The following is a 27553-nucleotide window of genomic DNA, read 5'->3' on the forward strand; positions in this document are numbered from 1 at the left end:
TTAATTTTCATCTGCAATTACGTATAAACGGTATCTTCTTGATGAAGATCACATATACCTTATTGCCAGTGAGTACTACTGGCAATATTAGGTACTTACTTAGTATTAATGACTAACTAACAAATTAAATCTCCAAACCCACCTTCATAATCCAATTATTTTATTATCTGTGGCAGTTCTATATTTAGATGTCTAGTAAAAGATTCTTGTAAAAATTATTTTAGAAAAATATTAAATACCTAAGCAACTTCATCTCTTTCTTCAAGTTTTTAGTAAGTTTTAACAAAGTAGGTAAGTTTCGTGCTCCTACCTAATAAATCATTGTTTTTTGTTTGTTTTTCCTGGTGCGTCAACAATGATGAGGGTTACCTACTTCCCACAGGAAAAGTCCAAAGAGCACAAGAGACACGCTGGCGCTTTTTGAATTTCCTGAAATCTTTCTGCCTAATGATTTGCCATTACCAGTACCTTAGTATAATTACAAAAAGATACAGGTAAGAAAAGGGGAAAAGGGTCCTTGAATGGCGAACATGGTGAACCAGACAGGCTGATGACCTGAAGAAGACTTTGAAAAGCCGCTGGATTTAGAAGTCAAGAGCCTGGTTGGAGTGGCGCCAATTTGGGGAAGCCTATGTCGAGCAGTGGACCTTAAATGGCTGATGGATGGATGAATGGATGACAGATAAAGGTATGCAGGTAGCCATTAGTAATAGGCATCAGTTTTAAGAACGTTTTCTGATAGAAGTCTTTCTTTTTTTATCAAACAACTTTAAATTAAACAAGAATTTTTAAAATCATACATTCTTCCTTAAACCTTGTTTTGTATCAAATGGGTATTATGCGTGAATCAGGTTTACCGGGAACAAGCTCGACTTCCGTTCAAACCTTGAGGTGTACAATAATGATATACAGAGTTGAAATTAGCATTTGCATACCGCGGCCGCATGACCACCGCGGAATGTTATAAGCGGATTGCACCTCGCACTAAGTACTTACTCCGGTTTATGAAAACACCTTCGCAATGGGTGCTATGTTGACATATTATCTAGTGTCGATTAAAATCGCCCTACTACTAACCTATAGGTAACTAAAAGTTGCTGTAGAGGACAAAAAGGAAGAACCTAGTAGTTTTAAATTCGGCCTTTCAGTTCAGTTCAGTTCAATTCAGTCAATGTTCGAATCCCTGGTATGCACATTCGATGTTACGTGGGTATCATTTTTAATCGTGAAGGAAAGATCTATTAGAAAAGTTCTCAAAGGTGTTATAAGTGTACCACTTGGCCAACATGGTAAACATCCTAATGGCCTAAATCCCTCACCCTCCGAAAGAATACCCGTGACTATCGGTGAGAGAGTAATGGAGTGACGACAGCGATTCATATAGACAAATAATACAAAAATTCAACGAAGAAAAATATAGGTATATTTTTCATATGGCAATATCGATTGTATGTACCTATCCTTACGTTTAAAATGTTTATGAAGTTCATCAATTGTGAATGTGATATTGTAATTTCCCTTTAGAATGACGAAAGAAAAAATCATTTTATTTAAGTTTTTTTTTATAATATAGGAGTAGCAGACGAGGATGGGCCTGATGGTAAGTGGCTACTGCCACCCATGGACATTTGTAATCAACCCCAGATAGGATTCGATATTCTTACGGTCGGCCACAGATGCGCCGCTACCCCTGAGGACTAACCTGGAACGCCTCGAAAAAGTCTATCTCCCTTACCACACCCTTTAAACCGGAACACAGCAGCGCCTAACGCTGCTGTTATTAGGTAGAAAAAGGTGTGGTGGTGATGCCGCCGGAGTCGAACCACAAAGGGTTTTACCACCTTCTTAAGTGTTTGTCGAGTGTTGCTTACTGCAAAATTAAACTTTTCCTTTTCCAAAACGTTTGTTTACCTACCTATATTATTAAAACAATATGAATGCGAAGGTTTGAAAACATAACTATTGGTATGAAATCCGAAAATGAATTGCTTAGTTTTATATTTAGTTAACACCTGTCCAAACCAATCCCGAAAATGTTAAAGTAAGATCATATAAGATAAATAAAAACTAATAATATAATAGGTAATTATTCTAAACTTACGTAAAGTGAAAACCTTCTGGACCGCTTGCTGGTATCCACACATCAGACCGAACAAAACACTTATCGTCAAAACACTACTTAAATTGTCAACTACCCAAACACGCACTGCAATGTCTCAGACCATTTTATTATCTTGCATTTCCAATTATCCCAAAGTTAATCAAATAACACACACTTATATACAGAAAACTATATAAGTTAACAAATAACATAACGTTATAGGCTACCTAAACTAAATAATAAATCATTACCGAATTAAAGGCGCAGATTAAAAATGTAACGAACGCGTTTCGCGCGCAAATATAAATTCAAAATGTCTGCGCGCTGCGAACTGAAGGAGGCAAAGGCACGCACTGATACTGCCCCGCAGACTCCGCTTGTGGGTCACCGCCTACAGCCTGCAATGAGATCATAAAGCTGTTTCGAACATAATTTACACTTAACGTAACAGTGCACCTAGCACAGCCTTTGCATGCTAAATAGCCTTACACTGGTAATTAAGGCAAATATACCAATGACTTTACGTCCAAATAATATCACATTGAATTAAGTTTCATAACAAAGTGTTTATCATAGAAATAGTTTGTTTAACTATGTGTACATATTTCTGTTTTCGCAATGATTATTGAAATTGAAATAAAGTACCTAATGAAACACGTGACCGTGAGAAGATGACTTCATTGTGGTTAATTCACTACGACGAATGACCTAACTATATTTTATGGAACAGAACTATATTGTGTATAAGTACGTCATTTTTAATACTATCGTAAGAATTTACACATGAATATTAGGTGAGACGAATATTTTAATGCGAATACATTTGGTTCTAATTTCTACAATTTGCTGTAGTTATTAAACATGTTTTTAATTTGTTAAGTATGAATTATTCGAGATTAAATGCTAAGCACTTCTAAGGTTACAGGTAACTTAATGCATTGAATATATATCTACCTAATAAATGTATATTATTTCTGGATAAGCGACTGTAATTATTATAGGTAAATAGATATATATTAAACGAAATTTAAAGAGGTAGATTTAGGGGGTCCGGTACCCGTCTTCCCCTGCAAATTCTGCACATAGTCTAGGAGCATCTTTTTAGGTTTTTGGCCGAAATCGACAAATATGTATAGCTACGTATTATTGTATTTGAATTGAAATGAAAACAGTGATATCCTAGTGGTTAAGAAACTCAGCTTCTCGCTCCAGGGGTCCGAGTTTCAAATCCCAGGCACGCACCTCTGATTTTTTGAAATTACGTGCGTATTAGAAATTAATTATCACATGCTTAATCGGTGAAGGAAAACATCGTGAGGAAACCTGCATACCTGAGAAATATTAAAAGTTTTCAAAGGTGTGTTTTCATGTGATGGTTTACCAATACGCACTTGGCCAACGCGGTGGACTATGACCTAATCCTTCTCATTCTGAGAGGAGACCTGTGCCCAGCAATAGGAAATTAATGGATTGATGATGATTATTGTATTTAAATAAAATTGTTACATAAGGGAATAATCAGAGCGTTTATTTGTTCAAACATCAACATTACACAACTATTGAATTATTATTAAAAAACACATGTTTAAAAAAGATAAGAGTTCATACAAAAATGTTACAAATAAATAAATGTGGCACGATAACGTGTGTCGTCACTTGGGGCCTTAGCATCAGTTTTCAACACGAAAAAAATTAAACTAAAGAACCAATAACGTGAAACATAACAGAAATGACTACTTGATATTTAAAACATTACAAATGACTTTACCTATATGATCTGTTAAAATATTTACGAGTTATTTAAAAATTACGTGATATAAATGTCTTTTTAATATGTTTTTGTTTATTTTTGTCTTAATATATGCAGCTATACAATTTAAACAACTGTCAATTTAAAGTTCTTTTTCAACTTCTTTCGTGTTGTAAACTCGTGCTTAGGCCACAACGTGGCTAGTACTACAGCGTGTCGTTGTCGAACACGGCGCCCCCTATCGGCATGTACTCGAACAGCACCGCCTTGCGCTCGTAGCCGCAGCGGAAGAGGTTCCAGGCCAGATCCTCGGGCGAGTCTCCGGTTTGGTCTGCGCAGTTCTCCAGGATCTAGAAAGGTAGATAATATTACATGTATTACAACTGCGTTTTACAGATGTGTTACGAAAAAGTTGAGAGTTCGATTCCGCGAACTATTTCATATATCGTATCATTTGTGCGAAAAAAAATCGAAATAACTCGAGGGTTTTCTAATTTTAATTTTCATAATACCCAGCTACATACCTATAAAATATATATTTCTTGTTTATAATTTTGAAGTAGCAAACGAGCATACAGACCATCTGATGGTACCTAAAGAGCTTATGCCGCCCGTGGACTTCTGTAACCAATAGTAACCATATCCCAGACAAGATACTGGGCCCAGATGCGTTGCTATGGTTGAGGTTTAAGTTGGAACGGTTCGATCGAAAAATATTCGACAAATATGTATCTCTTACCCACACCCTTATTAGGCAGAAATAGAACAATTATTTGTTATTGTGCCTCCGGAGTCGAACCACAAAGGGTTTCTATTACCTGTAAATAATTAAATTAATTACTTAAGCAGAACAATATACCTGTTGAACTACACAAACCTTCGTAGCATTCTTCCCATCAGCTCTATTCCCGAGCTTAGCCATCAACGCGGTCTTCTGCAGCTTGCCGTCCTTCGCTATCACCTTGCACTTGACAAGGACGCAGTACACGTGTCTCCGGAGCGCCGGGTCGTCGATCAGTTGGCCGTGTAGTAGAGACTCCACCACCTTCGGGTCTACCTGCGACTCCGCCAGGCACTCGCCGGAGTGTGCGCGGAACATCGCACGCTCTTTCTTACCTAGGGTCTGAAATATTTTGGGATTAAAAAAATTGAAAATTAATATCAGTAAAAATAAGTAAAATAAAAGTCGTAGCCAATTCATTACTGTCCTCAAGGGCGAATTGGTACACTTTACAAACCTTTGATATTTTTTTAAAGATTCAGGTTAAAGATAGGTGTCTTCACAATGTTTTCATGCACCGTTATAAAAGTAGTAATTATTTTCAAATACGCATATAACTTTGAAAAGTCAGTATGCGTATTTGGGGATCAAACCTTAGACTGAGATTGAGAAGACGAATTTTAACCACTAAACTAAGTATCATTGATAAAAAAGATTATCTGTATAAAATTTAAATTAACTGATTTTCTTAACATGACAATTCGCTAATTTACCTATATTTTAGATCATTATTAATTTCCTGGGACAGTTAGATAAAAAATATTCTTTTTGGAACGCGAACTCTTGTTTGGAACAAATTTAAAAAAAATAACCTTAAAAAAATATTGAAAAAGATAATGTTGAATTAAGTACTTAGGTATGTAAATTGTAGATACGAACTTACAACACAATCCTTACATTCAGCGTTTGCCTGGAAACCCGTATAGCTTGCCAGCATGGCTATAACCAATATATAAATCATCTTCAATCTGTTTCCTCTATACTTCAGGCTATTTGGCTGCTTCACAATGATCAATGCGATAACGTCTGAATTTCCGGAGCAAAATGTTTCAAGATCTATTCTTCAGTAGCTATTAACTGTGGCGCCCGTACGTAGGTAAGATTTTTCAATCTTTGAGCGATTGCGTGTCTCTCTTAGACCTTTGTTTGTTTTCAGCTAGCAATATGGCCTTAGTAGCTCTCCTTATGACAGGCACAGCGGCAAAAGCAGCAGCACATCAGCCAACGACACCCGCAGCAGCGCTTGCAGACACACTCGCGCGCGCATCGCTTCACGCGACGATTTATACGCGCGCGCATCGTAAATCAAACACTGTTTGGTACCAAGGGAATACGTTTGTAAAGGAGATATGATTTTTTATAACCTGGAAATGTATATAATGTTAGGGCATTTTTCGTATAGACGTCTTCATTACCAAACTTGGTCTATTTAGCAAAATAAAATGCAATATAAATACGCTTCGAAGCATTTGTATGTGTTTAACTTTATTGGACTAGTCTAGCCAATGTAATTAACACAGCTCCTATAAACACATACTATATACAGATATAGGTCAGGTGCGTAAAAATAAAATATTATAGAGACAAAATCTTAAAGTTTGAAGATTTCGTGGTAGGGGCGGCATAATATGAGCCGACACAATGCGGAGGTTGTTTGGTAAACACTATGCGGACATCCAACCACAACAGGATTCGATCATTCACCAAATATTCACATTATTTACTTTCTGACGGTAGCCGGTTTTAGTAAGTAGAGACAAAAAATGTATAATATTATTATATCTCTGGGTGTAGAGTTATAGAAATATTAATAATATTATATTTATCTTCATAATTTGCTTATAGGTGCTTAATATTAGATCAATACATATTTATATATCATTGATAGCTTCATTTGTTAAGTTATTTTATGTTATTTATACATTAGATACTTACTTACTAAAATTTCCAAATGCTTCTGTAAACTAGCTCCATAATAATGTCTTTGAAAATAAATATTTTGTATTTTTTCAAATCTGTAACAACACATGTCATTGATATTATCATTTTCATTACTTAGGTACTTTCCTATTTCTCATAACGGAGCTGTATTCAGAATAAAATCTTCGCTCAATGAAAGAGAATTCATATAGTTGATGCACCTCTAAAATAATACGGAGAATTTTTAGTCATATAGATTTTGCTGTAAGAGTAAAATTAGGTAGAGTCAACCATTCATAAGAGTGACCAGTAATTACCTAATATATGTTATTATTAAACGTTAATTAAAAATACAATGAACAATGTTCTAGGTCTTCTTAAAACTGAAGGTAGCGACTCTATTCAACAGTAGCGACTTCCCGCTACTCGCCAGGAGATGGTGCCACGAGTGTTCTGCATCACGCAATTAAAGTTTTCTAAACATCTTGTACATATACAAGTTCCGAACAGAGTGTCGGAGCACGATCGCTCCCCGGGCATGTTCATCTAGCCCGGCGGAAGACCTCTCTTTGTTAAAGCATAATATAGTGTATAAGTGTTGGGGACCACTGCCTATTTATGTTTTTTTTTTTATATTAAAGTGTAGGTTTTTATTATTTTTATAAATTCAGCTACGATATACTATAAGTGTCCCATACGTTGTTTGGCCTGACGCGGTGCATGCAGACGCTGGAGGGCGGGCGGGCGGCGCGGCGCGGCGCGCAGGCGCGCTGCAGCACGCACGGCGCCGCGCCCAGCGCCAGCAGCGCCGCCAGCGCCGCCTGCGCCACCACCGCGCACCACTGCAACCATACGAACTTACTTACTTACTGATTCCCCTTATAAAAATCAATCAGTCTAGCATTTTGCCTACTAAAGATCGACATTGACAATTATTAATAATGACAAGTAATAATGACAGTTTATAATATATATTATATAATAATAATAATATAATTAATCGCCTATAACGTAGATATAAATAACATTTTTTCAAATACGGAAAACGAAACTGTAAATAAGACTAGCGTATTAATAAAACAAACACCCGACTGTTACAAAATATAGCCTATGTCCCTTATAATTTAGTCGAATCCAACGACACTTCATAATATATTCAAATCTCTCAAATCGTTTGAGCTGCAGGGCTGCTTTCCTGCTACAGAATGAGACACAGGTACTTTCAAAAGGCAATCGCACAAAAATATGTTGAGGATGCTATTTAAAATAATTCCTGTCTCCAATATCTCGTGCTCGTGCTACCAAAACAAAAATAATGTGCTAAATTCATGAAACAAATTAAGCTTTAGAGCGTATCAAAAAATAAATAAAGTACATTAAACATAATATAAAAATTCACATATACAGTCTGGGGCAATCTGATAAATATTCTTCCTTCAGACAATAGCAAAATAGCATACGGTCATTTACGTATACAATCTGAGTTATTACAATTTTCTTACCATAAGAAGAATTACTTTTCGAAAAGCACGGCTTGAAACTGTCTAAACTCAAAATAGCTGTTTATTCTTATGGGATTTGCTAGCCACAACATTTTGGCTAAACAATCCCATAAAATAACATAATTCGATACTACAACGATTTCATATTATTCCCATCAAAATTGACGTATGAAATTATTTTCTTCACTCAAATATGGAATAAGGTTACATATTGTCTTCCTTCTTTCGTGGTAACTTACAAAAATATTCCCGGTATATTAATTCCCTAATTAAGTTTTCCTATAAATGCCACAGAAGAGTAAGTCGATCGGTGCGTAGCGCAAAACTACGAGTAGGTATATCTCCCTTAAATATTCTACTGTTCCCTATACTTTTACGGTATGCCTCTGCATGCACTTGAAATAAAAGTAATGCTAAATTTGCTCTCAGTTGAATCCCATCATTACTGGGGAAGGAGCTGCTAAGTAATGCTCAATACATAAGTGCAGTAGGAACAGAAAAAAATAGAGATCACTATGTTGAGCGTAGCCCAGGTCATCCACCAGTTATTTCACTTTATACAACAATATACAAGTATACATGCTACACGTTGGTACATTGGTTTTATTTATTGATACGCAGTGTTGGAGCCAATCAAAGTGAATAGGGAAATGTATTAGTGACGAGAGCAGCAGTATTAGTGTTCGAGAGGTCGCGTTCCGATCCGGTAGTAGTTTAAGAAAAATATTGTAACTGACAATTTGTAAGTGCCGCCGTTGGGCTATACAAAATAAATATATTTCATTTCATTTCTGTTTATTTCGGCTTTACTCAGTCCTCGTTGTTGATTGGATAGCAGTCGTAAAACTTTGGCTGAGGTCTTACGGGCTTGAGAACATCCAATACGGTAAGCCCAGTAACTCAGTAACCCTTCCCATACGCCAATCCACATTGGGCCAATAGCGATGCAAGCGACGCTATGTTGTAAGACTGCAATGCCACTCCAAGAAGAGTCATTAAGATAGGGAGCCGCAATTTAAAAAAAAAGTTACTTGAATTTCTGTTTTGTTAACACAAATGGCAGGCTTAAAAATAATAGACACTTCAATGTTACTTATTTTAGAGGGGGTTTCATTAAAATAAAACAAAGAGTTTCGCTTACTTCACTTCAGTATATTCTGATCATTTTTATTTACGTATCACTAATATAAATAAAAAGTAATATAATATACACAATACCTGCTAGTAAGTATAATGGTATTGCTAGATCATTACAATCAAGACTTGAGGTACACAGTAATAAAATAAAGAGAAAGAAGTAAATATAAATAGGTAAAGACAAGAGTTCAGTACATTTTTCTCTATTGCTTGTGAACAGATTTTTTCGTACAAATTGACGACATTCTATATGGTCGTATAGACCGCAGGACAGCGAATACTAATCATAATAATTTGTTTTATATACAATAAAAGGAAAAATAAACTTCAAGACATCGGTATGAATATAACTTTTTTTAATTTCAATTTTCAGAAGGTGTTATCAGTATTTTATATCCACAAATTGACGAGTGACCACAAGTTTCAAAATATGTTTTACATAAAGTAACATCTAAAAATAAATGTATCTACAATTTTAATTCATTTAAAATAAGATAATTTCAACATAGTAAATACTTATACTTATAGGCGTACTGATTTGATCCTAATTATAAGTCAAATATTTTTTTTAATAACTTTCATTAAAATCTTACGTTTATTTCAATTTTGTTATTCCATTTAACATTATAAATAAAAATATGTACATATATTATGACTTACTAACGTATAGGCGACTAATATAAACTTATTCGAGGCGAGATATTACAGTATTCTTTCGTATTTCCAAAAAGAAAGAAACATCTTATATACAATTAAATAGGTAGTTTTAGACCGGAAGTTAATAGTAAATTATATACATATCCATATGTTTAAAAATATATACGTTTATTAAGTTTAAAATGTTTGTGACCATTTCCACTAGTTTGTCATGAGCTTTAGTGTACATAAAAATCAAATTTACAACAATAGATTTTCATGTGGCAGAATCACAGACACCACCATTACATCTGCCTTATTACAGCAGACCATATTGCTGTAGTGAATAATGTTTACTTACAACATTCCAACATAGTCTTCTGACGGAGCAAAATTATGTTTGATCTCAAATGCTGCTGAGTACTTTTTGGAAACGGTTACTCAACTAATGGTACGGAACCCGAAGTGTGCGTCTGAGACCTACACTTAGCCGGTAATTGAAGATAATTGATGGAGCGATATTATCGATATATATAATTTCTTAAATCATTACGTATAAATTCAATATATCCTTATCTGAAACTGAATAGTTCAAATAGATCCCCTGTAAAGGTATTTTCTAGGATTTTTTGTTTATAAATTTATTAAAAACACACGTGAATAAGTGCACACAAACTTTAAACTATACTAAGTCAAACAATTTGAAATTATTTGTAGTGTGCGTGAATACCATATATTGCACAGTCTATTCAAGAGAGACCATTCTTCATATCACAAGTATACTATTGATAAAATTTCAAAGTCAAGATTAAGTTTACATCTTCCGATTATAACCGATTCCGATTATTAGAAGGTGGTGGAACCCTTTGTGGTTCGACTCCGGCGGCACCACCGCCACACCTATTTCTACCTAATAACAGCAGTGTAGGCGCTGCTGTGTTCCGGTTTGAAGGGTGTGGTAAGGGAGACAGACTTTTCCGAGGCGTTCCAGCTTAGTCCTCAGGGGTAGTGGCGCATCTGTGGCCGACCTCAGGTAGGAATATCTAATCCGATCTAATCTATATAATTACAGATGTCCATGGGCGGCAGTAGCCACTTACCATCAGTTGGACTGCATGCTCGTCTGCTACTCTTATATTATAAAAAAAAAATGTTTTATAACCGACACATAAGAAAGGACAAAAATTTGCCATACGATACTACGTCGCATCGTGACAATGACATCGTAGTCGTGTCGTGGTAATCTACGAGTGCATCATATACAATCAAATATGCGTCGTTTTTTCCTAAGTGTCCTAGTATAAGTCCTTTTTTACGTCGCAGGTCGTAGATTACCACGTCTCGACATCATATGGTGACTTGCTTGCATCATGTCCTAATGCGACGTTTTATCATTTATGTTTTAGCCCCAATACGTAAATAATAGGCATACGTATTATAATCCTCCATTCTCATTAGCCAAATTCTGTGACATATTGTATCGGTCGGTTATTTATTTGGTAGACACATAATACCAACGACGAGGTGATAAAATAAGTTATAAATATGACCTGACAACTAATTTTATTTTATAACAGACCTACTTAAGGTGAATAGACTCTTGATTCGTTTACAGTTTACTTACGTATTCGTTACTACATCATTAAGCGTGCCAGACATATATCGTTGCAAACAAAAAGTATAACTATATGTTTCACTAGTTTTCGAAAACCGCTGTGGCGACTTCTCACTAATCGTCAAGAGATGGCGCTACACTTATTCTGAATCACGCTATCGAATTTTTCTCAAAATCTTGCATTATACGAGCCCCGAGACTCTCGGAGCACGGTCGATTCCCGGGCAAGTTTGTCAGACTATAAATATGTTATACATACTGTGCAAAAATATGTTATTATTTGCAACTTACGTACATATCTGGCACGTTCAATATCGGTGGATATAAATGAACCCTTACTCATATTTATTACGTCCTAAGTCTATATTACTTCTCTTTCAACATACGTATATTTGTGGCCAGCCATGAGACATACAGTATAAGTTTTTATATTTACATTACCATAGGTTGTTCCTACAATCATACTAGAACATATTATTATAGTGACAACCAGAATTATACATTGCTTTTCATTCAATACATTTTTCATGTACATTTTATACTAAAAACTATTGCCTCTGTAGGATAAGCTTATATATTGCAACATTTAGATGCTCGCCAAGTACAAACGAATAGGCGCGAATATCAATACAAATAAGTTACTCGTATGTCGGTACTGGTTACGATAACTCGTCAATACCGTTACAGTGTCGATCTTTAGAATAAATTAAAAGATTATTCGTCTGTATTCATACGTAGTGTTTACATATTTCGCATAGTCATTCGGAGGCTTCACGAGTATCTTAATGCTGTACATCATAAGAAACATTACAATATTCATGTCATTCAAACACAAGTTGATCAATTACCAACAATGATATGTGACGTATTTGATTTTTCCATATTGGAATGTCCTTTCTCTTCAATATTAACACTAATCCGATCCCAACTTCACACAACTCATAGTCCATTCTTGTCACACTTTTTATTAATGACTTATATAGAGGGCCGAAGGGAAAGACGTTATTACACTTTAACGTCTTTTATAAGATTCTTAGTACATTACTGAGGGACTATACATACTGATGTAATTTGTTACAATAAATTGTATTAAGTCATTTAATTACTAACTTATGGAATTGGATCTGTATTCAAAAATGTCTGAGGTAAAGCAGACTACAGAAGATTACAGGCCGTACCGTCGAGTCAGTGAAAGAGAGTACGCTTCCGCTGCTCTCTTATCAATGATCACTTTGATTTATACAAAATGATGTCATTCATAAAATAACGTTTATCAGAGCCGGAAGGCGCAGATAATAAATCATTAATATTTTTGTGTTATTATGATGATTATTATTATGATGAATGATATGTATTTTTTTAACAATATTTACTATTAAACAGTTTTAATTATTTGTGGTGAGTTACTATGCCTGCTTATATGTGATGGTGTCGATACAAATGGGTTATACAATGGTAGAGTCCGCACCAAACTTCTAGTTCGCTCTGAATATAGTAACGAGTCTCGTCGCAATATCAAACTGCACCCTCCGCTGCCCGCCCTCACCCACGAGCACAGCTGCGTTAATGGGCGCTTACGTTGCTATGGAGTGTATGCCTGTGGTTTTGTTTAACCGCATTCAGCATTCGCAACTTCAGAGCGAACTAAAAGTTTAGCGCGGACTATACACTACGCTGTCCATGAGGTCTGAAGTACGGAAGAGCACAATACATTTTAACTATTGTTTTATTGCCCCATGGGTACGGAGTTTGTAATCTTATTAAAGTTGTTATTCACTTTACTTTGTTTTTCGTTATGTTTTTGTTTTTCTTAGGGCCATTGTTGGCATTTCTGGGATGATACACTTAGGGGTGTAAATTTTAGATTTTGATTGACGGCACGGAAGATGGACGATCTTTTTTCAGCTTAAACCTTAAAATAATATATATCAGAGATTTTTCTAGTTTAATTTTCTAGTCTTCAATACTTTGATTGATTGATTGTTTAGGTTTCGATTGGAATCAATTTTAAAATTGATTTCATCGCCGAAGAATCGCCATCCCTAGATACGATAATTGGCGATGTCTGAGGCTCGGTATGGTCCTGTGTATGTCGGGGAGAGAGGTTCCGTATTCATTTTATATGAGTTTCCCATGACAGTCGCCTCGATATGAACGGTGCGGTGCGGTCGATGTTTGTAACCGTCACCTATCGTGAAATGTAGGGCGATGTCACGCGGTACGTATATTTGTGACCATTTATATAAAGCGGCGGGGCGGCGCGGGGGGAAGGAGTAATAACGCGATGTTTACGTGGCCCAAAGCCCGCTCTACATTCTCGCGAGTATCTTGCAAGAGCGCGAGAGAAACCCGATTCGTCTCGAATCGAGTTTCCCGCTAGCATGTCGCGGGCTTAAGTATCCGTGAGGCTCTGTGCCCGATGTCTCCGTGAGGCAGCGAGGCCGCTGTTAGCCGGGAGTGGTTCAGTTGGTCCTGGCGGCGCGGCGGCGGCAGTGCAGGCGGAGCAGCACGGCGGCGAACACGAGCGCCACGCCCAGCGCGCCGCGCGGCGACACCGCGTGCCCGTACACCGCGCACGACACCAGGATCGACACCGCCTGACACATACACGGCTCTAGTTACATTCACAGATTTTGTTTTATAATATTGAGGTGGCAAACGAGCATGCAGTTCATCAGATAATAAGTGGGTAATGGCACCCATGAACATTCATAATTAGCCCCAGATAAGATTAGATTTCTGCCTGAGGGTGACAACAGATGCGTTGCTAGGTATTTTAATATTTATATTTTTTTATGTCCGCAAAAAAAATATGTCTACAAATGTGAACAAAGTTTACAACGTCAACATCGTGCAAACATACATATGCCTACAAACAAATCAACGGCACCACGTTGAACAAACTATATGAGTGCAGTTCGTACCTGTCTGAGCGTCATGATGATGGTGAAGACGACGGCGCCGAAGCGCGCGATGGTGCGGTAGATGAGCAGCTGCCCCAGCGCGGAGCTCGCCGACAACACCAGGCAGTCTGCCAGGAACACTGGGTGCTGGTGATATACACGTATTTATTACTCAACTATTGAAAAAACAAAAACTAAAATATTTATTGTTTGTATAGTTCGCGCCAAAGTTCTAGTCCGCTCTGAAGTTGTTGCGCGCAGACGTAGTTAAAGAGCAAATGCGGTCGAACACCTGCAGCAGCAGCGTGCGCGGTGCGGCGGCGCGGTGCGCGAGCGCGGCGGCGGCGAGCGCGGCGGAGCAGAGGTTGACGGCGGCCATCATGTGCGGCGGCAGGGGGACAGGGGGACAGGGGGGCGGGGGGCGGGGGTACCTGCAGCAGCAGCGTGCGCGGCGCGGCGGCGCGGTGCGCGAGCGCGGCGGCGGCGAGCGCGGCGGAGCAGAGGTTGACGGCGGCCATCATGTGCGGCGGCAGGGGGACAGGGGGACAGGGGGGCGGGGGGCGGGGGTACCTGCAGCAGCAGCGTGCGCGGCGCGGCGGCGCGGTGCGCGAGCGCGGCGGCGGCGAGCGCGGCGGAGCAGAGGTTGACGGCGGCCATCATGTGCGGCGGCAGGGGGACAGGGGGACAGGGGGGCGGGGGGCGGGGGTACCTGCAGCAGCAGCGTGCGCGGCGCGGCGGCGCGGTGCGCGAGCGCGGCGGCGGCGAGCGCGGCGGAGCAGAGGTTGACGGCGGCCATCATGTGCGGCGGCAGGGGGACAGGGGGACAGGGGGGCGGGGGGCGGGGGTACCTGCAGCAGCAGCGTGCGCGGCGCGGCGGCGCGGTGCGCGAGCGCGGCGGCGGCGAGCGCGGCGGAGCAGAGGTTGACGGCGGCCATCATGTGCGGCGGCAGGGGGACAGGGGGACAGGGGGGCGGGGGGCGGGGGTACCTGCAGCAGCAGCGTGCGCGGCGCGGCGGCGCGGTGCGCGAGCGCGGCGGCGGCGAGCGCGGCGGAGCAGAGGTTGACGGCGGCCATCATGTGCGGCGGCAGGGGGACAGGGGGACAGGGGGGCGGGGGGCGGGGGTACCTGCAGCAGCAGCGTGCGCGGCGCGGCGGCGCGGTGCGCGAGCGCGGCGGCGGCGAGCGCGGCGGAGCAGAGGTTGACGGCGGCCATCATGTGCGGCGGCAGGGGGACAGGGGGACAGGGGGGCGGGGGGCGGGGGTACCTGCAGCAGCAGCGTGCGCGGCGCGGCGGCGCGGTGCGCGAGCGCGGCGGCGGCGAGCGCGGCGGAGCAGAGGTTGACGGCGGCCATCATGTGCGGCGGCAGGGGGACAGGGGGACAGGGGGGCGGGGGGCGGGGGTACCTGCAGCAGCAGCGTGCGCGGCGCGGCGGCGCGGTGCGCGAGCGCGGCGGCGGCGAGCGCGGCGGAGCAGAGGTTGACGGCGGCCATCATGTGCGGCGGCAGGGGGACAGGGGGACAGGGGGGCGGGGGGCGGGGGTACCTGCAGCAGCAGCGTGCGCGGCGCGGCGGCGCGGTGCGCGAGCGCGGCGGCGGCGAGCGCGGCGGAGCAGAGGTTGACGGCGGCCATCATGTGCGGCGGCAGGGGGACAGGGGGACAGGGGGGCGGGGGGCGGGGGTACCTGCAGCAGCAGCGTGCGCGGCGCGGCGGCGCGGTGCGCGAGCGCGGCGGCGGCGAGCGCGGCGGAGCAGAGGTTGACGGCGGCCATCATGTGCGGCGGGCGCAGCGGGTGCGCGCGGAACAGCGCGGCCTGCCAGGTGGCGGTGAAGCTGTCGCACGCCATGTACAGCGCCAGCAGGCACAGCCCCGACGCCGACGTCGCCGCTGACACTGCGCACGAGCGACGCACACATAGACTCTAACATTCATTGACAAAACTAAGCTTATCAATCTAATTAGATTATCATATTATAAGTCATAATAATTCGGCATTTCCTCTAGGAAACGCTATCTTAAATCAATAAATCTAATTATTTAATTTTTCACACTAATTTTTTTTTATTGAAATCAAACAATGAATCACACTCGTATACCAAAAAAAAAAACTACATTACTTTAATATGTTCCAATTATGCAAGAAGTTGCTATCATTCGTACAAATCTTTTTTTTTTTTTTTCATCAACTAAATGTCTAGTCTGTATTGCACAAAAATTTACCTTTTATTCCGCTGTTAGTCCCAAAACAAAATGAAAAAAAAATTTTCCTCACCAGCATAATCATCATGGCTGCCGAACATGAAGAGCACCATGCCGACGGAGATGAGCATCGCGGTGACGTACTCGTACGCCGAGTACTTGTTGCGCGACACCAGCTTGCCCATCAGCATCACCGGGATCACCTTGCACGACTTCGATAGCACCTGGACATTGGTAAGGATGAACTAAGTGAACTGGTTTCATTTAAAATAATTATTTATGTTACCTACAGGGAAACTTAAGCCCGTTCCACATTATCGCGAGAAAAGCTTATACGAATCAGGTTTTTCTGTGGATTGTGGAGCGAGCTTTATAATTATCGGTTATTTTTTTTTTCGTTACTTCTGGGGTATTGAAAAATATTATGAATAACGTTTTTCAGACAACATTAATTGCAAGTTCTACCGACTACTAAATATTGCAAGTTCCGCCGAAATATATATATTTTTTTAGATTTTTAGTAGTAATTATTGTATAGTAATTTTTTGTTTTGTAAAATTATCACTTCATTCGCATATACACACTAATGACATTGTCATTAGCACACTTTTGTATATTATTACATTAAATGTATATTATTGTATTGTATTAAAAGAAGTATAATATCTTAAGTGCATTCCTACAAGAAGACACGCTTTTTAAGAGTTTTTCTTATTTTCATCGTTATCACAATTATTTAATATTAATGTGGTCTATGTGATAGTATCTAACAATAACACACACATAACGTAAAAACCACTCACCTGTGTCGGAAAGCTGACGTACTTCAGCGCCTCATACTGGCACCAAGCGCTGATGATGTTAGTGAGGGAGCAGTATGAGAACTTGTAGAGCGGCGCCATCACGAGCGGTTGTCGTGTGTACAGTAGGTGAGTGACCGCGATGATGAAGGCCAGTAGCCGGTTGATGAACACCAGGAACTGGGAGTCGTCGAAGCGGACCAAGCTGCCGTCTGGCATCACGTAGTTCTGGGGAGTTCAGACAATTTATATAAGATGTCAGATTTTGAATTTTTTTTTTAAATTGTTTGCTATTGCACAATAGAACATGATTGACCTACGTTTTTTCTTTTTTTTTCATAGTAGCATAATGGCATGCAGTCTACCTGATCGTACGTGACCATTACTACTCATGAACATCTATAATCAAGCCCAAAAAAGATTAGTGTGCTATCATTTTTATGTTGCCGTAAGAGAATAAATTCCTTTGTTCATTTAAGAAATATTATCTGCATATAGCATTATTACTATCATCACTAATAACTATATAGGGGACAATCACGAGATTGTAATGTTTGCAGATGGCACTTCACTTTTACTTAAGATTAAAAAACAGTTAAATAATTATGACGAAGTAAACAATGTTCTCTCGAAAGTTATCAATTGGTTCAACATCATCTTATATAAGCATCACCTGTGTCATAATCTTCTCCTGCAACAGCCCCCACACCAGGTAGGCGCCCATAAGTCCCGTGAAGCAGAAGGCCAGCTCCATGCTCTCTGTATGGGAGGACTCCTCGACCTTCGGCAGTTTGGTAGTCTCCGGTAGCCGCTCTGCATGGTCACCGAAACATGCGTATAGGACCTTGTATACACGACCAGTGTTGGCTGGAATAGTTTAGAAAAAAATGGTTACAAATGTGTTATCTCAACTTAGATTACAATTACGTCAATAGACATGCGACTTGCAGACTACTGGGCAATTACTTAAATAGCGGCGAATGGTGTTGACTAATTAAAATAATTGATTTAAAGAATATAATATAAAATCAATGACACATTTTGATAAGATAGAATTATTGGCACGGTGGGGACATAAATAAGGCTTACCAATCTTATCAAAATAGTTGGATTTTTTCAGGTACTTATAGAGAAGGAATCCTGGTAATAGGATTGTGGAGTATCCAACTAGATTCAACAGTAGCCGGAATACCCTGAAATCATACACAACCATTTTTAACATCAGCAAATCTTAAATTGAGTGCAATATTTAATAACAAAGCCTATTGTATTCTTCTAGTATATAATTTAATATCATTGTTTTAATGATGATATACACTGCTTTATTTACTGTATTTGTGCCAATCTTATTTATTTCAAAAAATATTAATTACAATTTACAATACAAGATGAATGGTTTGGATTTGGCAGACTACATTTCTACAAGTTTCCTTAAACTAACTTATAAAAAATAACATGTGTAAGGAAAATTTGTGCAAAAAACATTTTACACACAGAATAAGATAACTTTTGAACTTGAACTCTTATTGTATTGAGAAGACGGATTGTCAACAGCAAGGAAGTAATAAATTCAAGATAAACATGAAAGATGCAAAATGTGTTAAGATCATTTTGTTTATATTTTTTTAAATTAGTTTATAATATTTATTAAATAAATTGTCTTATAACAATATAATTATATGGTTTAAAAAGTATTTACATTCAATACTATTGTATAACTATAATTATTATAATTCATAATCATAATCATAATTTTTATTGCATCATGCAGTTATCACTTACATATTAAAGGTGTTACAAATTTTGATACAGTGGCATGAAACCCTGTAAGGGTTAATTGGAACCCTGATAAGTTGAAAACCTATAGTTATCACTTGAAAAAACGTCTTGTTTAACCTTTATGTCTCAAAACCTCTAGTACTTCAAATCTAAACTCTCCATAAATCAAAATAAATAGTGAGTTCCTAAAAGTCATTTCAGTACATACTTTCCCTCCACAACTCAAAAAAAATAATTGAACCACCAAACATACAAATATTTTATATATTACACATCGATAATTTGGAACTTATAGCTCTCTAACTCCAAATTAGTTACAATGGATCTAATACTCCATAAGATACCTTAAATATTAAATTAAGTTTAAAACCCTTCACAAGTCAAAAACTTTATAACTCAATGTTTTGGTGTTTCCCTAAACTTTGAGTTGTTATACAAATTTAAATCAGAGTTACTAACCAGGAATACTCTGAATCTGTGAGTGTACCGGTCTGCTCATAGGCTTCCAGCAGATGCTTGTACAAGTTCCCACAGAACCATGTCAGCAGCACACACCCCACTAGCACCAACCTGAACAATTAGTAACACAGTAATCTAAAGATACTTCTTTACATATAAAAAGTCTTACCTCAACTGATTTTATGATGTTATAGTCTACGTAAAACAGCTAGTCCGCTCTGAATATAGAAATGAATCGCGTCGCCACAGCAAATTGTATGACTACACCTGCTCGCAACAACTTCAGAGCAAACTAGCAGTTTGGTGTGAACTATACTATAACAATTCTATGCCACAAATCCTATACCACATCCACTTCCTATTTTTGAATAACCAGTTTCACAAATTAAAATCAATAAAGTGAATAGGTACTAGCTTAATCTATGTCTGTTGACTATCATTGAATATTTTATAAAATAAAATTAAAAAATGAAGATACAATTAATATTCTTATACTATGATAAGAACAAATTTACTTATATGCCTTTATTAAAGTTTCAAATTTATTGAAATTTAAAATAAAATACTTGTACATCATTATATTATAAATATCATTTTTCTTTACCAATAAAAATGTGATAGATATGACATTTTTATGTCCGTAACATTCTTGTAAAATAATTTAGGTCAATTCCTAGGCATTAGAAAGCTACATCTATGAAATTGGATATTTTGCATACGGCGACAATACACATCGAAGTAATTCGAGCTAGCATGTAACTTTTTTAATACATACATGTTCAATGCGCTCGTACTAATTAAAAATTTAACTCGTTTCAGCGATAGGTATTCCAGCGTTGACGTCGGCCTCCAAACTCTCCAATTATGTTTGTTTGCTTATCAGCCCGCCGTTTTATTATGTTTTAAATTACGAATGTATAAACTCACCCAACGACGTATTCGGGTTTCGGCATTTTATAACTTAATCACTATCACGATTTTGCTGATAATACTGTGGATATGTAAGGTAAAACTATTCTTAATATATTTTAATTTAAATGCATAGTCGGTTAATAAACAATTATCTCCATATCCGCACCGCTCACATCTTTTATCACGATTCACGATATGAATTCACATGACAACTTGAATAGTTGACAGTTTGACACAAACTATTGAAGTGTCAAATTGACGTTGACGTTTACAATTTTGTGAAAATGTCATTGATGGTTTTTCTATTTTTTCTGACTAACGCAATTGGGTACATGACACTAATAACAATAAAATATGAAATATGATCGAAATGATAGCTTATAAGTAAACATAAATTATGCAGTATTTAGTTTAATTTTTAATACGTTCTAAGTATTTTAATTTTTTAAAAGAAATTTTCGATTTTATATCTGTGGATTTTAAATCCCAAAACGGCGACAGTGCTGCCTTAAATGTCAGGTGACGTCACCACATGCATAATAAACAAGACAAATAAAAATGATATCGTTTGCTGTTGTTGAGTTGGTTGAATTTATGTTGTGAACCGAAATGAATCCACAGTATATTAAAGCTGATAGCGTGAATCTGCTTAAAGAAGATATACAATACAATAAATAAAAATGAATACAAAAACTTCCGTGAAATAACCTATGGAAATCACAAATAAACAACGTAAGTAAAATATTCTTTATATTTACATTTAATCATTTCGGACAGTTAAAACATTTCTTAACCGATTTCCGATAGAAGAAAGGTTGTCTTTAAGTGATTATCAAGCTTTTTAAACTATACTTATATTCTTATGTGAACTGCTCTAAGGTTATTTATTGGTTATATTTATATTTTCAGATCTTCGCGACACTCGTATAGTAACGACGCTATAGGGTATGTGCAGTTTAAGAGGCAGGCAAGTTTGTATTTCATGAAAAGTAAAAGTTGTCCTGAATACAAGGTACATCAAAAGTGATGCTCAGTGTCCATGACTGTACATGAAAAACAAAGTATTGTTAAATGTGATGACTGTCCTGCCTCCCAAGGATGCAACAAACATCATTTAATGTGGAGTCAAAGAAAGTGAGGAACCAAAAGTTTCAAAGGTGGTCAGCACTCTGAAGTACATAAAGTAAAGGAAATGGGAAATAGTAGTTCTTTACTTGAGTAACAAGATGAAGGAAGGATAAAGACCATACTGTTGCTGTTATTGCACTACAGATTTCTCAAAATGACAATGATAAAAATTATATATCTAGTTGTTACAGAAAATAATTTAAAAAATGAAGAAAGTACACACTCAAGCAGCACAAAAATTCAGCTTAGCAAGAGCTTCAATATACAAGAAAATAACAGCTTCAAAATGCTTTGAGGTTATCTGTAGTAAATATTGTAAATGTAACATATAATGATAAATATATACAAAAGTTCTATGGTGTGTACTCAATAATAGACCCATATAAACCTAACAAACAAAGCAGTCGGTTAATAAATGATTAAAATTAGCAAATCATGTATTTTTAATTATACAGTCCTGTAAGTTAATCCGTGCACAAGTAATAATAACTCAGTCATCGAAATAGTTTGTTTCTTATTAATTACAGAATGAGGCCTTAAAATAGAGAATTCTCGTAGACGTCTTTTAATTCATTTATTCTATTCTTAACTAATACTATTCTAACTCTATTCTTATTGTAGACATCTTTATAATATATGAAATATATTAATACTTTAACTTGCTGTTTTGTTCTGATTACATCCGGGTTTGATGATTTAGAGTAGAGGAATCACTCCTTATTCTTTTTTCTCATTAATACTTCTATTATATGTTTGAATCCTCTGTCTGCAAGTTCTTTTAACGTTTATGAGATTTCAGTTTAGGAACGTGTATATAAGCAAATTTGTTAGGATATTTAGCGATCGTACTTGTACACATCGTCACTGCACACGTCTTATAACTTGTCATTTATTTCAATTTTAGTTATAAAAGCTAAATAACTCCCTATTTTCTTCCGAGCGTTGTTTGTTTACAGTATAATGACGTGTCGCCACAAAATGACACTTGACCGCCTGATTTAACGCGACGTTCCGTTCACCGTAAATAAACTTTGTTTTTTATGAATAAATAGCCCTTTTTTCGAAAAAGTGATCAATGAAAGGCATATATAATACGTATACTAATTCATTACAACACTTTCCCAAAAAGTGTCAAGTAGCCAATTAGTATACTATAGCTCTTTTTCAATTTGTAAGAAAAAAGGAGATAAACAATTTTAAATACTATTATTCACCAAAAGTTTCGTACCTGAAGGGTTTTCATTACAAATTTTCTACAATATTTTTCAATTTTCTATAATATGAGAGTAGTTACACTAGATGTTATTACAAGTGGCTACTGCCGCAGTGCCACCCATGAACATTTGTAATTACTCCCAGATAGGATTAGATATTCCTACCTGAGGTCGACCGCATTGTAGAAAGTTGAAAATGTGATCTACGAACCACATTTACAATTTAATAAAATACCAACTCTTTATTGTATCAAACAAAGTCAATTTATGTGATGTGAAGTAAACACTGTTACCAACTTAGTAATGGATAAAAATTTCTAACCAACTTTAGGGTTCGTACACAAAACTGCGATGCGACGTCGCATCGCAAAAATCTGCGAGCTCCCTCGACGCATCGCAAGAACTTGCGAATTGATTCGCATCGCACAGTGGTTGTTGTTGTTGGTCACCCTGAGAGACGCTACGCCGCACGATATCGCATCGCAGCAATTCGCATCGCAATTTTCTGCGTTGCGAATTCGCATCGCGTCGCATCGCAGTTTTGTGTTCGAGCCCTTAACTGGAGCTAGAGGCCCACTTGAGTAAAATCACATGTGACTTGGTTGATGGATACCCCAGAGTTTGAACAGAGAAATTCAGAATAAAAACTAAAACTATTGAACTTAAATATCTTATAAATTGCAGCATTACTAACTTTATGCGAGTGTCTTGGAGGCGTCAATAAAACATTACACCTATTTTTTAAGGCTTTTGTTTCAGTTCTAAATCTAATTATTTTTGGAAGCAAAAAGCACTAAAACCATTAACTTACCTAAAGGATAAGGAAATACGCCTCATTTAAAGGGACTGCTGGAAGGAGGAAGTATATAATACGTTTGCACTGTATATTTTTTGGCAACTTAACAATAAATTATGAATAAACTTTTATAGAGACGTCAATATGTTATAATACATAACAACACCTGATATTTTATACGAAGTTGAAATCATTAATATACTTATTTTTGAATAATTTATACACCATTGTGTATTTATTTTTATAGTCGTGCTCACATTACAATTAAAATCTTCAGAAACTTTATTTACACAAATGGAATTGAGTCGTATCAGTGCGTGCCACATTTCCTTTCACGATGTGGTATGAAGTTGTGATGTTTATTTTGGAGTTTTTGGCGGCAATGTGCGCTGTGGCTCTGTGCGGGCCGTGCCTGCTGGCGTGCGCGCGGCGGCTGGTGCTGGGCGACGAGCTGCTGCAGCGGGGTGGTGCGCTCCACGAGGCGGAGGTGCTCGGCTGCGACGAGCCTAGCTGCCCGTATTACAAGAAAAATATACGGTTCCTGATGGTGCCCGCCGCGAAAAGAAGACAGTACACATCGCCTACAAGACATTCGTAACAGATAACTGAATTCACAGCTTGTGATTGTTGATTATATTATATCATCCTTATTTAAAGTGTAATTTTTATCGCCCTATCAATTTACAAGAATTGATAGTAATGCTAGTGAGTGTGACTAATTAGAAAATAATTTATGATATTTATGATTAGCCAAAAGTCTAAAGATAAGTGTCTTCGCGTAGAACTATAGCTGGCAGGTGGAGATTTTTTATGTTAATTAAAGCAGTAATTACGTTACTAAGTGAATTTTAGGATTAATTCGCCTTTTAATATGTTGATTGCATATTTTGGGATATTATGGCGACTCTACCACTGATCGCAACATTTGAAGTTACTTAAGAAATTACAGGAGAACTAAGTATCTAGTGTGACAGAAAAATAACGATCTCCAGGAGTTGCACTTACATACATATAACCTTCACTGACCGTAATTCTAGGTACTAATTTTATGGGGAGATTTAAAGCCTGCGCCAGCTTAAATTCAACTACAATAACAAAATAAATAGATGATAATATAGGTATATGAAACTACCTACTGTCTGCAAAAAATCCTCAACCTTCTCGCAAAGTTTTAAGTTTTTTTAGTATTAGTGTCCTGTATATCAACATCTATAAGCTAGTCTCTATAGGAAATCTATATACCTACGTACTTCATTTTTACATTAATAACATATCTATTCGATCAAAATGAGGACACTAAAACAAAACATATAAAAAGAAACAAAATAATGTTTACTATTTTTATTTCACTCTTCAGATGTATGAATTTATAAATAATTGTTATAATTTAGCTAAGTCCAGCTCAGCCCATGGGGTAGAAGCCGATTTCTTCATTGTCGACGTCGATCTCCGGGTCATGCTTGTACTTGGGGTCGACGAGGAAGTAGTCCTGTGCGCACTCCACAATGTGGGCTTGCACTGCTGGCTTGTCGGGCGTGTCAAGCTGGGAGTACTGCTGCCGAATGCTGCGCCGCTTTCCCTACGACAACAATATATTTTTATTTTATAGAAGTAGCAGAAACGAGCATGAAGATAAATGGCAATTTCATAATTTGTCCGAGATAGAATTGGAGTCTTTTTTTGAGGTCGATTACAGATCGTACCAAGTTAAAGCCTTTCGAATAAACCTTACTCATAACACATCCTCCAAATCAAAACACTAAACACATATAGCGCTGAACAAATTTAATTTTTATTGGGTCCATTATATTTAACATCTATTGAATTCTATTGCATCAAAACATAAAACATTGAAGCGTTGCAACATCAAAGAAATCTACAAGCCCGCAAAACACAACTCAAGAGCTTTAGAAATTGCATCGCGCGCTCTTGCGATGTGGAACCGTGGGAGAACCGTGTGAAACAGCGAATCCGCATCGCGCCGGTTCACAGCCTTGTGTTTTGACGTACTCGTATAACTATTGTCAACTAAAGCGGTTCAATCATACACTTGCCGTAGGGGCAATCTAGAGTGGAAGAGTGGGGATGATTCTTTTTTGCCACCTTAATTGTGATGTGTGTAGACAAGCAGTAGAAAATTCAGGGATCGGCCCAGCGGCAGTGTGGCAGGGGCACGAGACCACCCTTGGTCCCTAGATTGCCCCTGCCATAACCTGGTTAACATACTGGAACACTGCACAGCTACTACTCCCGATATCGCCACGACCGCCATGCACCCTAGTTTACCCCTGCAGATGTGCGCGTAGACCGTCTAAATTACATCTTTACCGAGGATATACTCGGCAGCGCACATCGCTGTCGTACGATGAACAGCAGCACGGTGAGGATGACGGCGAATGCGTGCAACAGGCTCATCCTCATGCTGCTCCCCGGCTTCGTTTCTTAAGTTACACTATATCACATAGCTGTACTGCTTATTGCATTAAATTTTATTAACAACCCTAAAAAATCTAAAACGTAATTAATAAATGATATTGAATACGAATCACATGATCAAATGACATAAGTCAGTCATGACGATAGGTATTCACTTTTTCTGTAAAAATGTAAGCAATGTAAATGTGTGCTTAGACAAAATGGATTCATGAAAAATATGAACACTATAAATAAGTACATTGAATTACTTAAGATATTTTCAATATTGTGAACGATTCAATTAATACAGAATTGCCCTATGTAGGTACATAAACAGAGAATAGAAACATGTGTATCGACGACATTCAACTAATTATAACCACATTGCTTAAAGTACCACATACGTTCATTAGTAGTAACGTATCACTTAATTTCCACCACAACATGAAGATACGTAATATTTGGGAATTTCCCCATAAAAGAAAATATCTTCAGTAAGTTTCCCGTGCGTTCACCTAACCAAGTGTCTCTTCGCACTTTAGGTATCAATACAATTTCGTTAATTGTTTTATGGCACGAAAAGCTGTTGACAAGGGCTTGAAATAGCCTAAACAAACAGGCGTTGGTCTTTCTGATAAGAGCTTTCTATATGACACAATATAATCAACAGGAATATCGTCGCCTTCTACCTATTATTGCGCTGGTCATGTTGGTAGGTATGCTCGACAGAATAGGGCTACGGTATCCCCTGCCTGTCGTAAGAGGCCAATAAAAGTGGGCTGCCGGGGTCGCGGGTGGTAAGAATGGAAGCTCGAACCGTCCGGAAAGCGCCTCGAGTAGGACGGTGGAGTATGTGGCCGCATATCATCGTATACACTAGACGGTGTAGCGAGCTTTATGCTCACCAGGATCGAGCATGATGGGGCAATACACTTAGAAGACTCCGGTTGCTTTCTATTGGAGATTCCGAAGACCTCATCGCAGCGTCGAGAACTGTCACCAGAGGGGTTTTAGTGTGGTAAGAATCCCACATAACCCCGTGTCGCTCCCACGGCATTGGGTACCTTTTGAAGGTTTCCCGTTAACAAAAAAAGGTATACTTCACACAACTTCACAAAACAGTATTAACACGTTCACTGCGGTTCACCCACAATCGGCCCGACGCGGTGCCAAACCAATATGCGCACAGGAAAAATAGGTCTTTCTCGCTAGTGCGAAAACTGTTTCTTGGGTATTTTTACGAATATGACAAAGAAAAATATAGTTTTCGATTTGTGACCAACAATGTAGAAATATAGCAATCTAATAAAGCGGCAGGCCTTTTTCGACCTCCGCCGCATAGAACATAAAAAAAGTTATCTCAGTGCGGGGGCAGGCCTGTTTTGGTGGATGACCGCTCGCGACCTGATGCCGCACTGTGCAGATGCGTACGCGTTGAGCCGCCAGTAGTGTTGTACTAGCTTCGGGAGGAGGACGCGCTCGCGCTACTCGGTTTCCTGCAAGTTTCG

At 38.6% G+C, this 27553-nt stretch overlaps 2 protein-coding genes and 1 long non-coding RNA gene across 3 annotated transcripts; 1 reads left to right on the top strand and 2 right to left on the bottom strand.

The window, feature by feature from the left end:
* Window positions 1-4014: 4014 nt before the first annotated feature.
* On the bottom strand, window positions 4015-5727 carry LOC140745579 (B2 protein). The gene is made up of 3 exons (XM_073077519.1): window positions 5516-5727; window positions 4729-4974; window positions 4015-4201 (listed from the first exon to the last, which is right to left on the bottom strand). The coding sequence occupies exons 1-3, from the start codon at window positions 5591-5593 to the stop codon at window positions 4058-4060; spliced, it is 468 nt and encodes a 155-aa protein (XP_072933620.1). The 5' UTR covers window positions 5594-5727; the 3' UTR covers window positions 4015-4057.
* Window positions 5728-13802: 8075 nt separating this feature from the next.
* Window positions 13803-20725, bottom strand: sll (adenosine 3'-phospho 5'-phosphosulfate transporter 1). Its single transcript, XM_073077520.1, has 9 exons — window positions 20508-20725; window positions 19581-19691; window positions 18432-18535; window positions 18016-18209; window positions 17346-17570; window positions 16616-16766; window positions 16028-16236; window positions 14367-14492; window positions 13803-14039 (listed from the first exon to the last, which is right to left on the bottom strand). The coding sequence occupies exons 1-9, from the start codon at window positions 20531-20533 to the stop codon at window positions 13905-13907; spliced, it is 1281 nt and encodes a 426-aa protein (XP_072933621.1). The 5' UTR covers window positions 20534-20725; the 3' UTR covers window positions 13803-13904.
* A 236-nt stretch (window positions 20726-20961) lies between these two features.
* On the top strand, window positions 20962-21976 carry LOC140745582 (uncharacterized). The gene is made up of 2 exons (XR_012102674.1): window positions 20962-21224; window positions 21402-21976. It is a non-coding gene; the product is annotated as an uncharacterized LOC140745582 (long non-coding RNA).
* Window positions 21977-27553: the final 5577 nt, after the last annotated feature.

Source organism: Epargyreus clarus, unplaced genomic scaffold (genome assembly GCF_041222505.1).
Source record: "Epargyreus clarus isolate Ecla_fem2 unplaced genomic scaffold, WU_Ecla_fem_2.2 ptg000010l, whole genome shotgun sequence".
NCBI lineage: Eukaryota > Metazoa > Arthropoda > Insecta > Lepidoptera > Hesperiidae > Epargyreus > Epargyreus clarus.

Coding starts and splice junctions, on each gene's coding strand:
- sll (XM_073077520.1), bottom strand. CDS start 20,533: ATGCCGAAACCCGAATACGTCGTTGG. Junction 16,767..17,345: donor ACGTCAGCTTTCCGACACAG/GTGAGTGGTTTT, acceptor ACCAATGTCCAG/GTGCTATCGAAGTCGTGCAA. Junction 14,040..14,366: donor TCATCATGACGCTCAGACAG/GTACGAACTGCA, acceptor TGTATGTGTCAG/GCGGTGTCGATCCTGGTGTC.
- LOC140745579 (XM_073077519.1), bottom strand. CDS start 5,593: ATGATTTATATATTGGTTATAGCCATGCTGGCAAGCTATACGGGTTTC. Junction 4,975..5,515: donor CTGAATGTAAGGATTGTGTT/GTAAGTTCGTAT, acceptor AAAATATTTCAG/ACCCTAGGTAAGAAAGAGCG. Junction 4,202..4,728: donor ATGGGAAGAATGCTACGAAG/GTTTGTGTAGTT, acceptor CTACCTTTCTAG/ATCCTGGAGAACTGCGCAGA.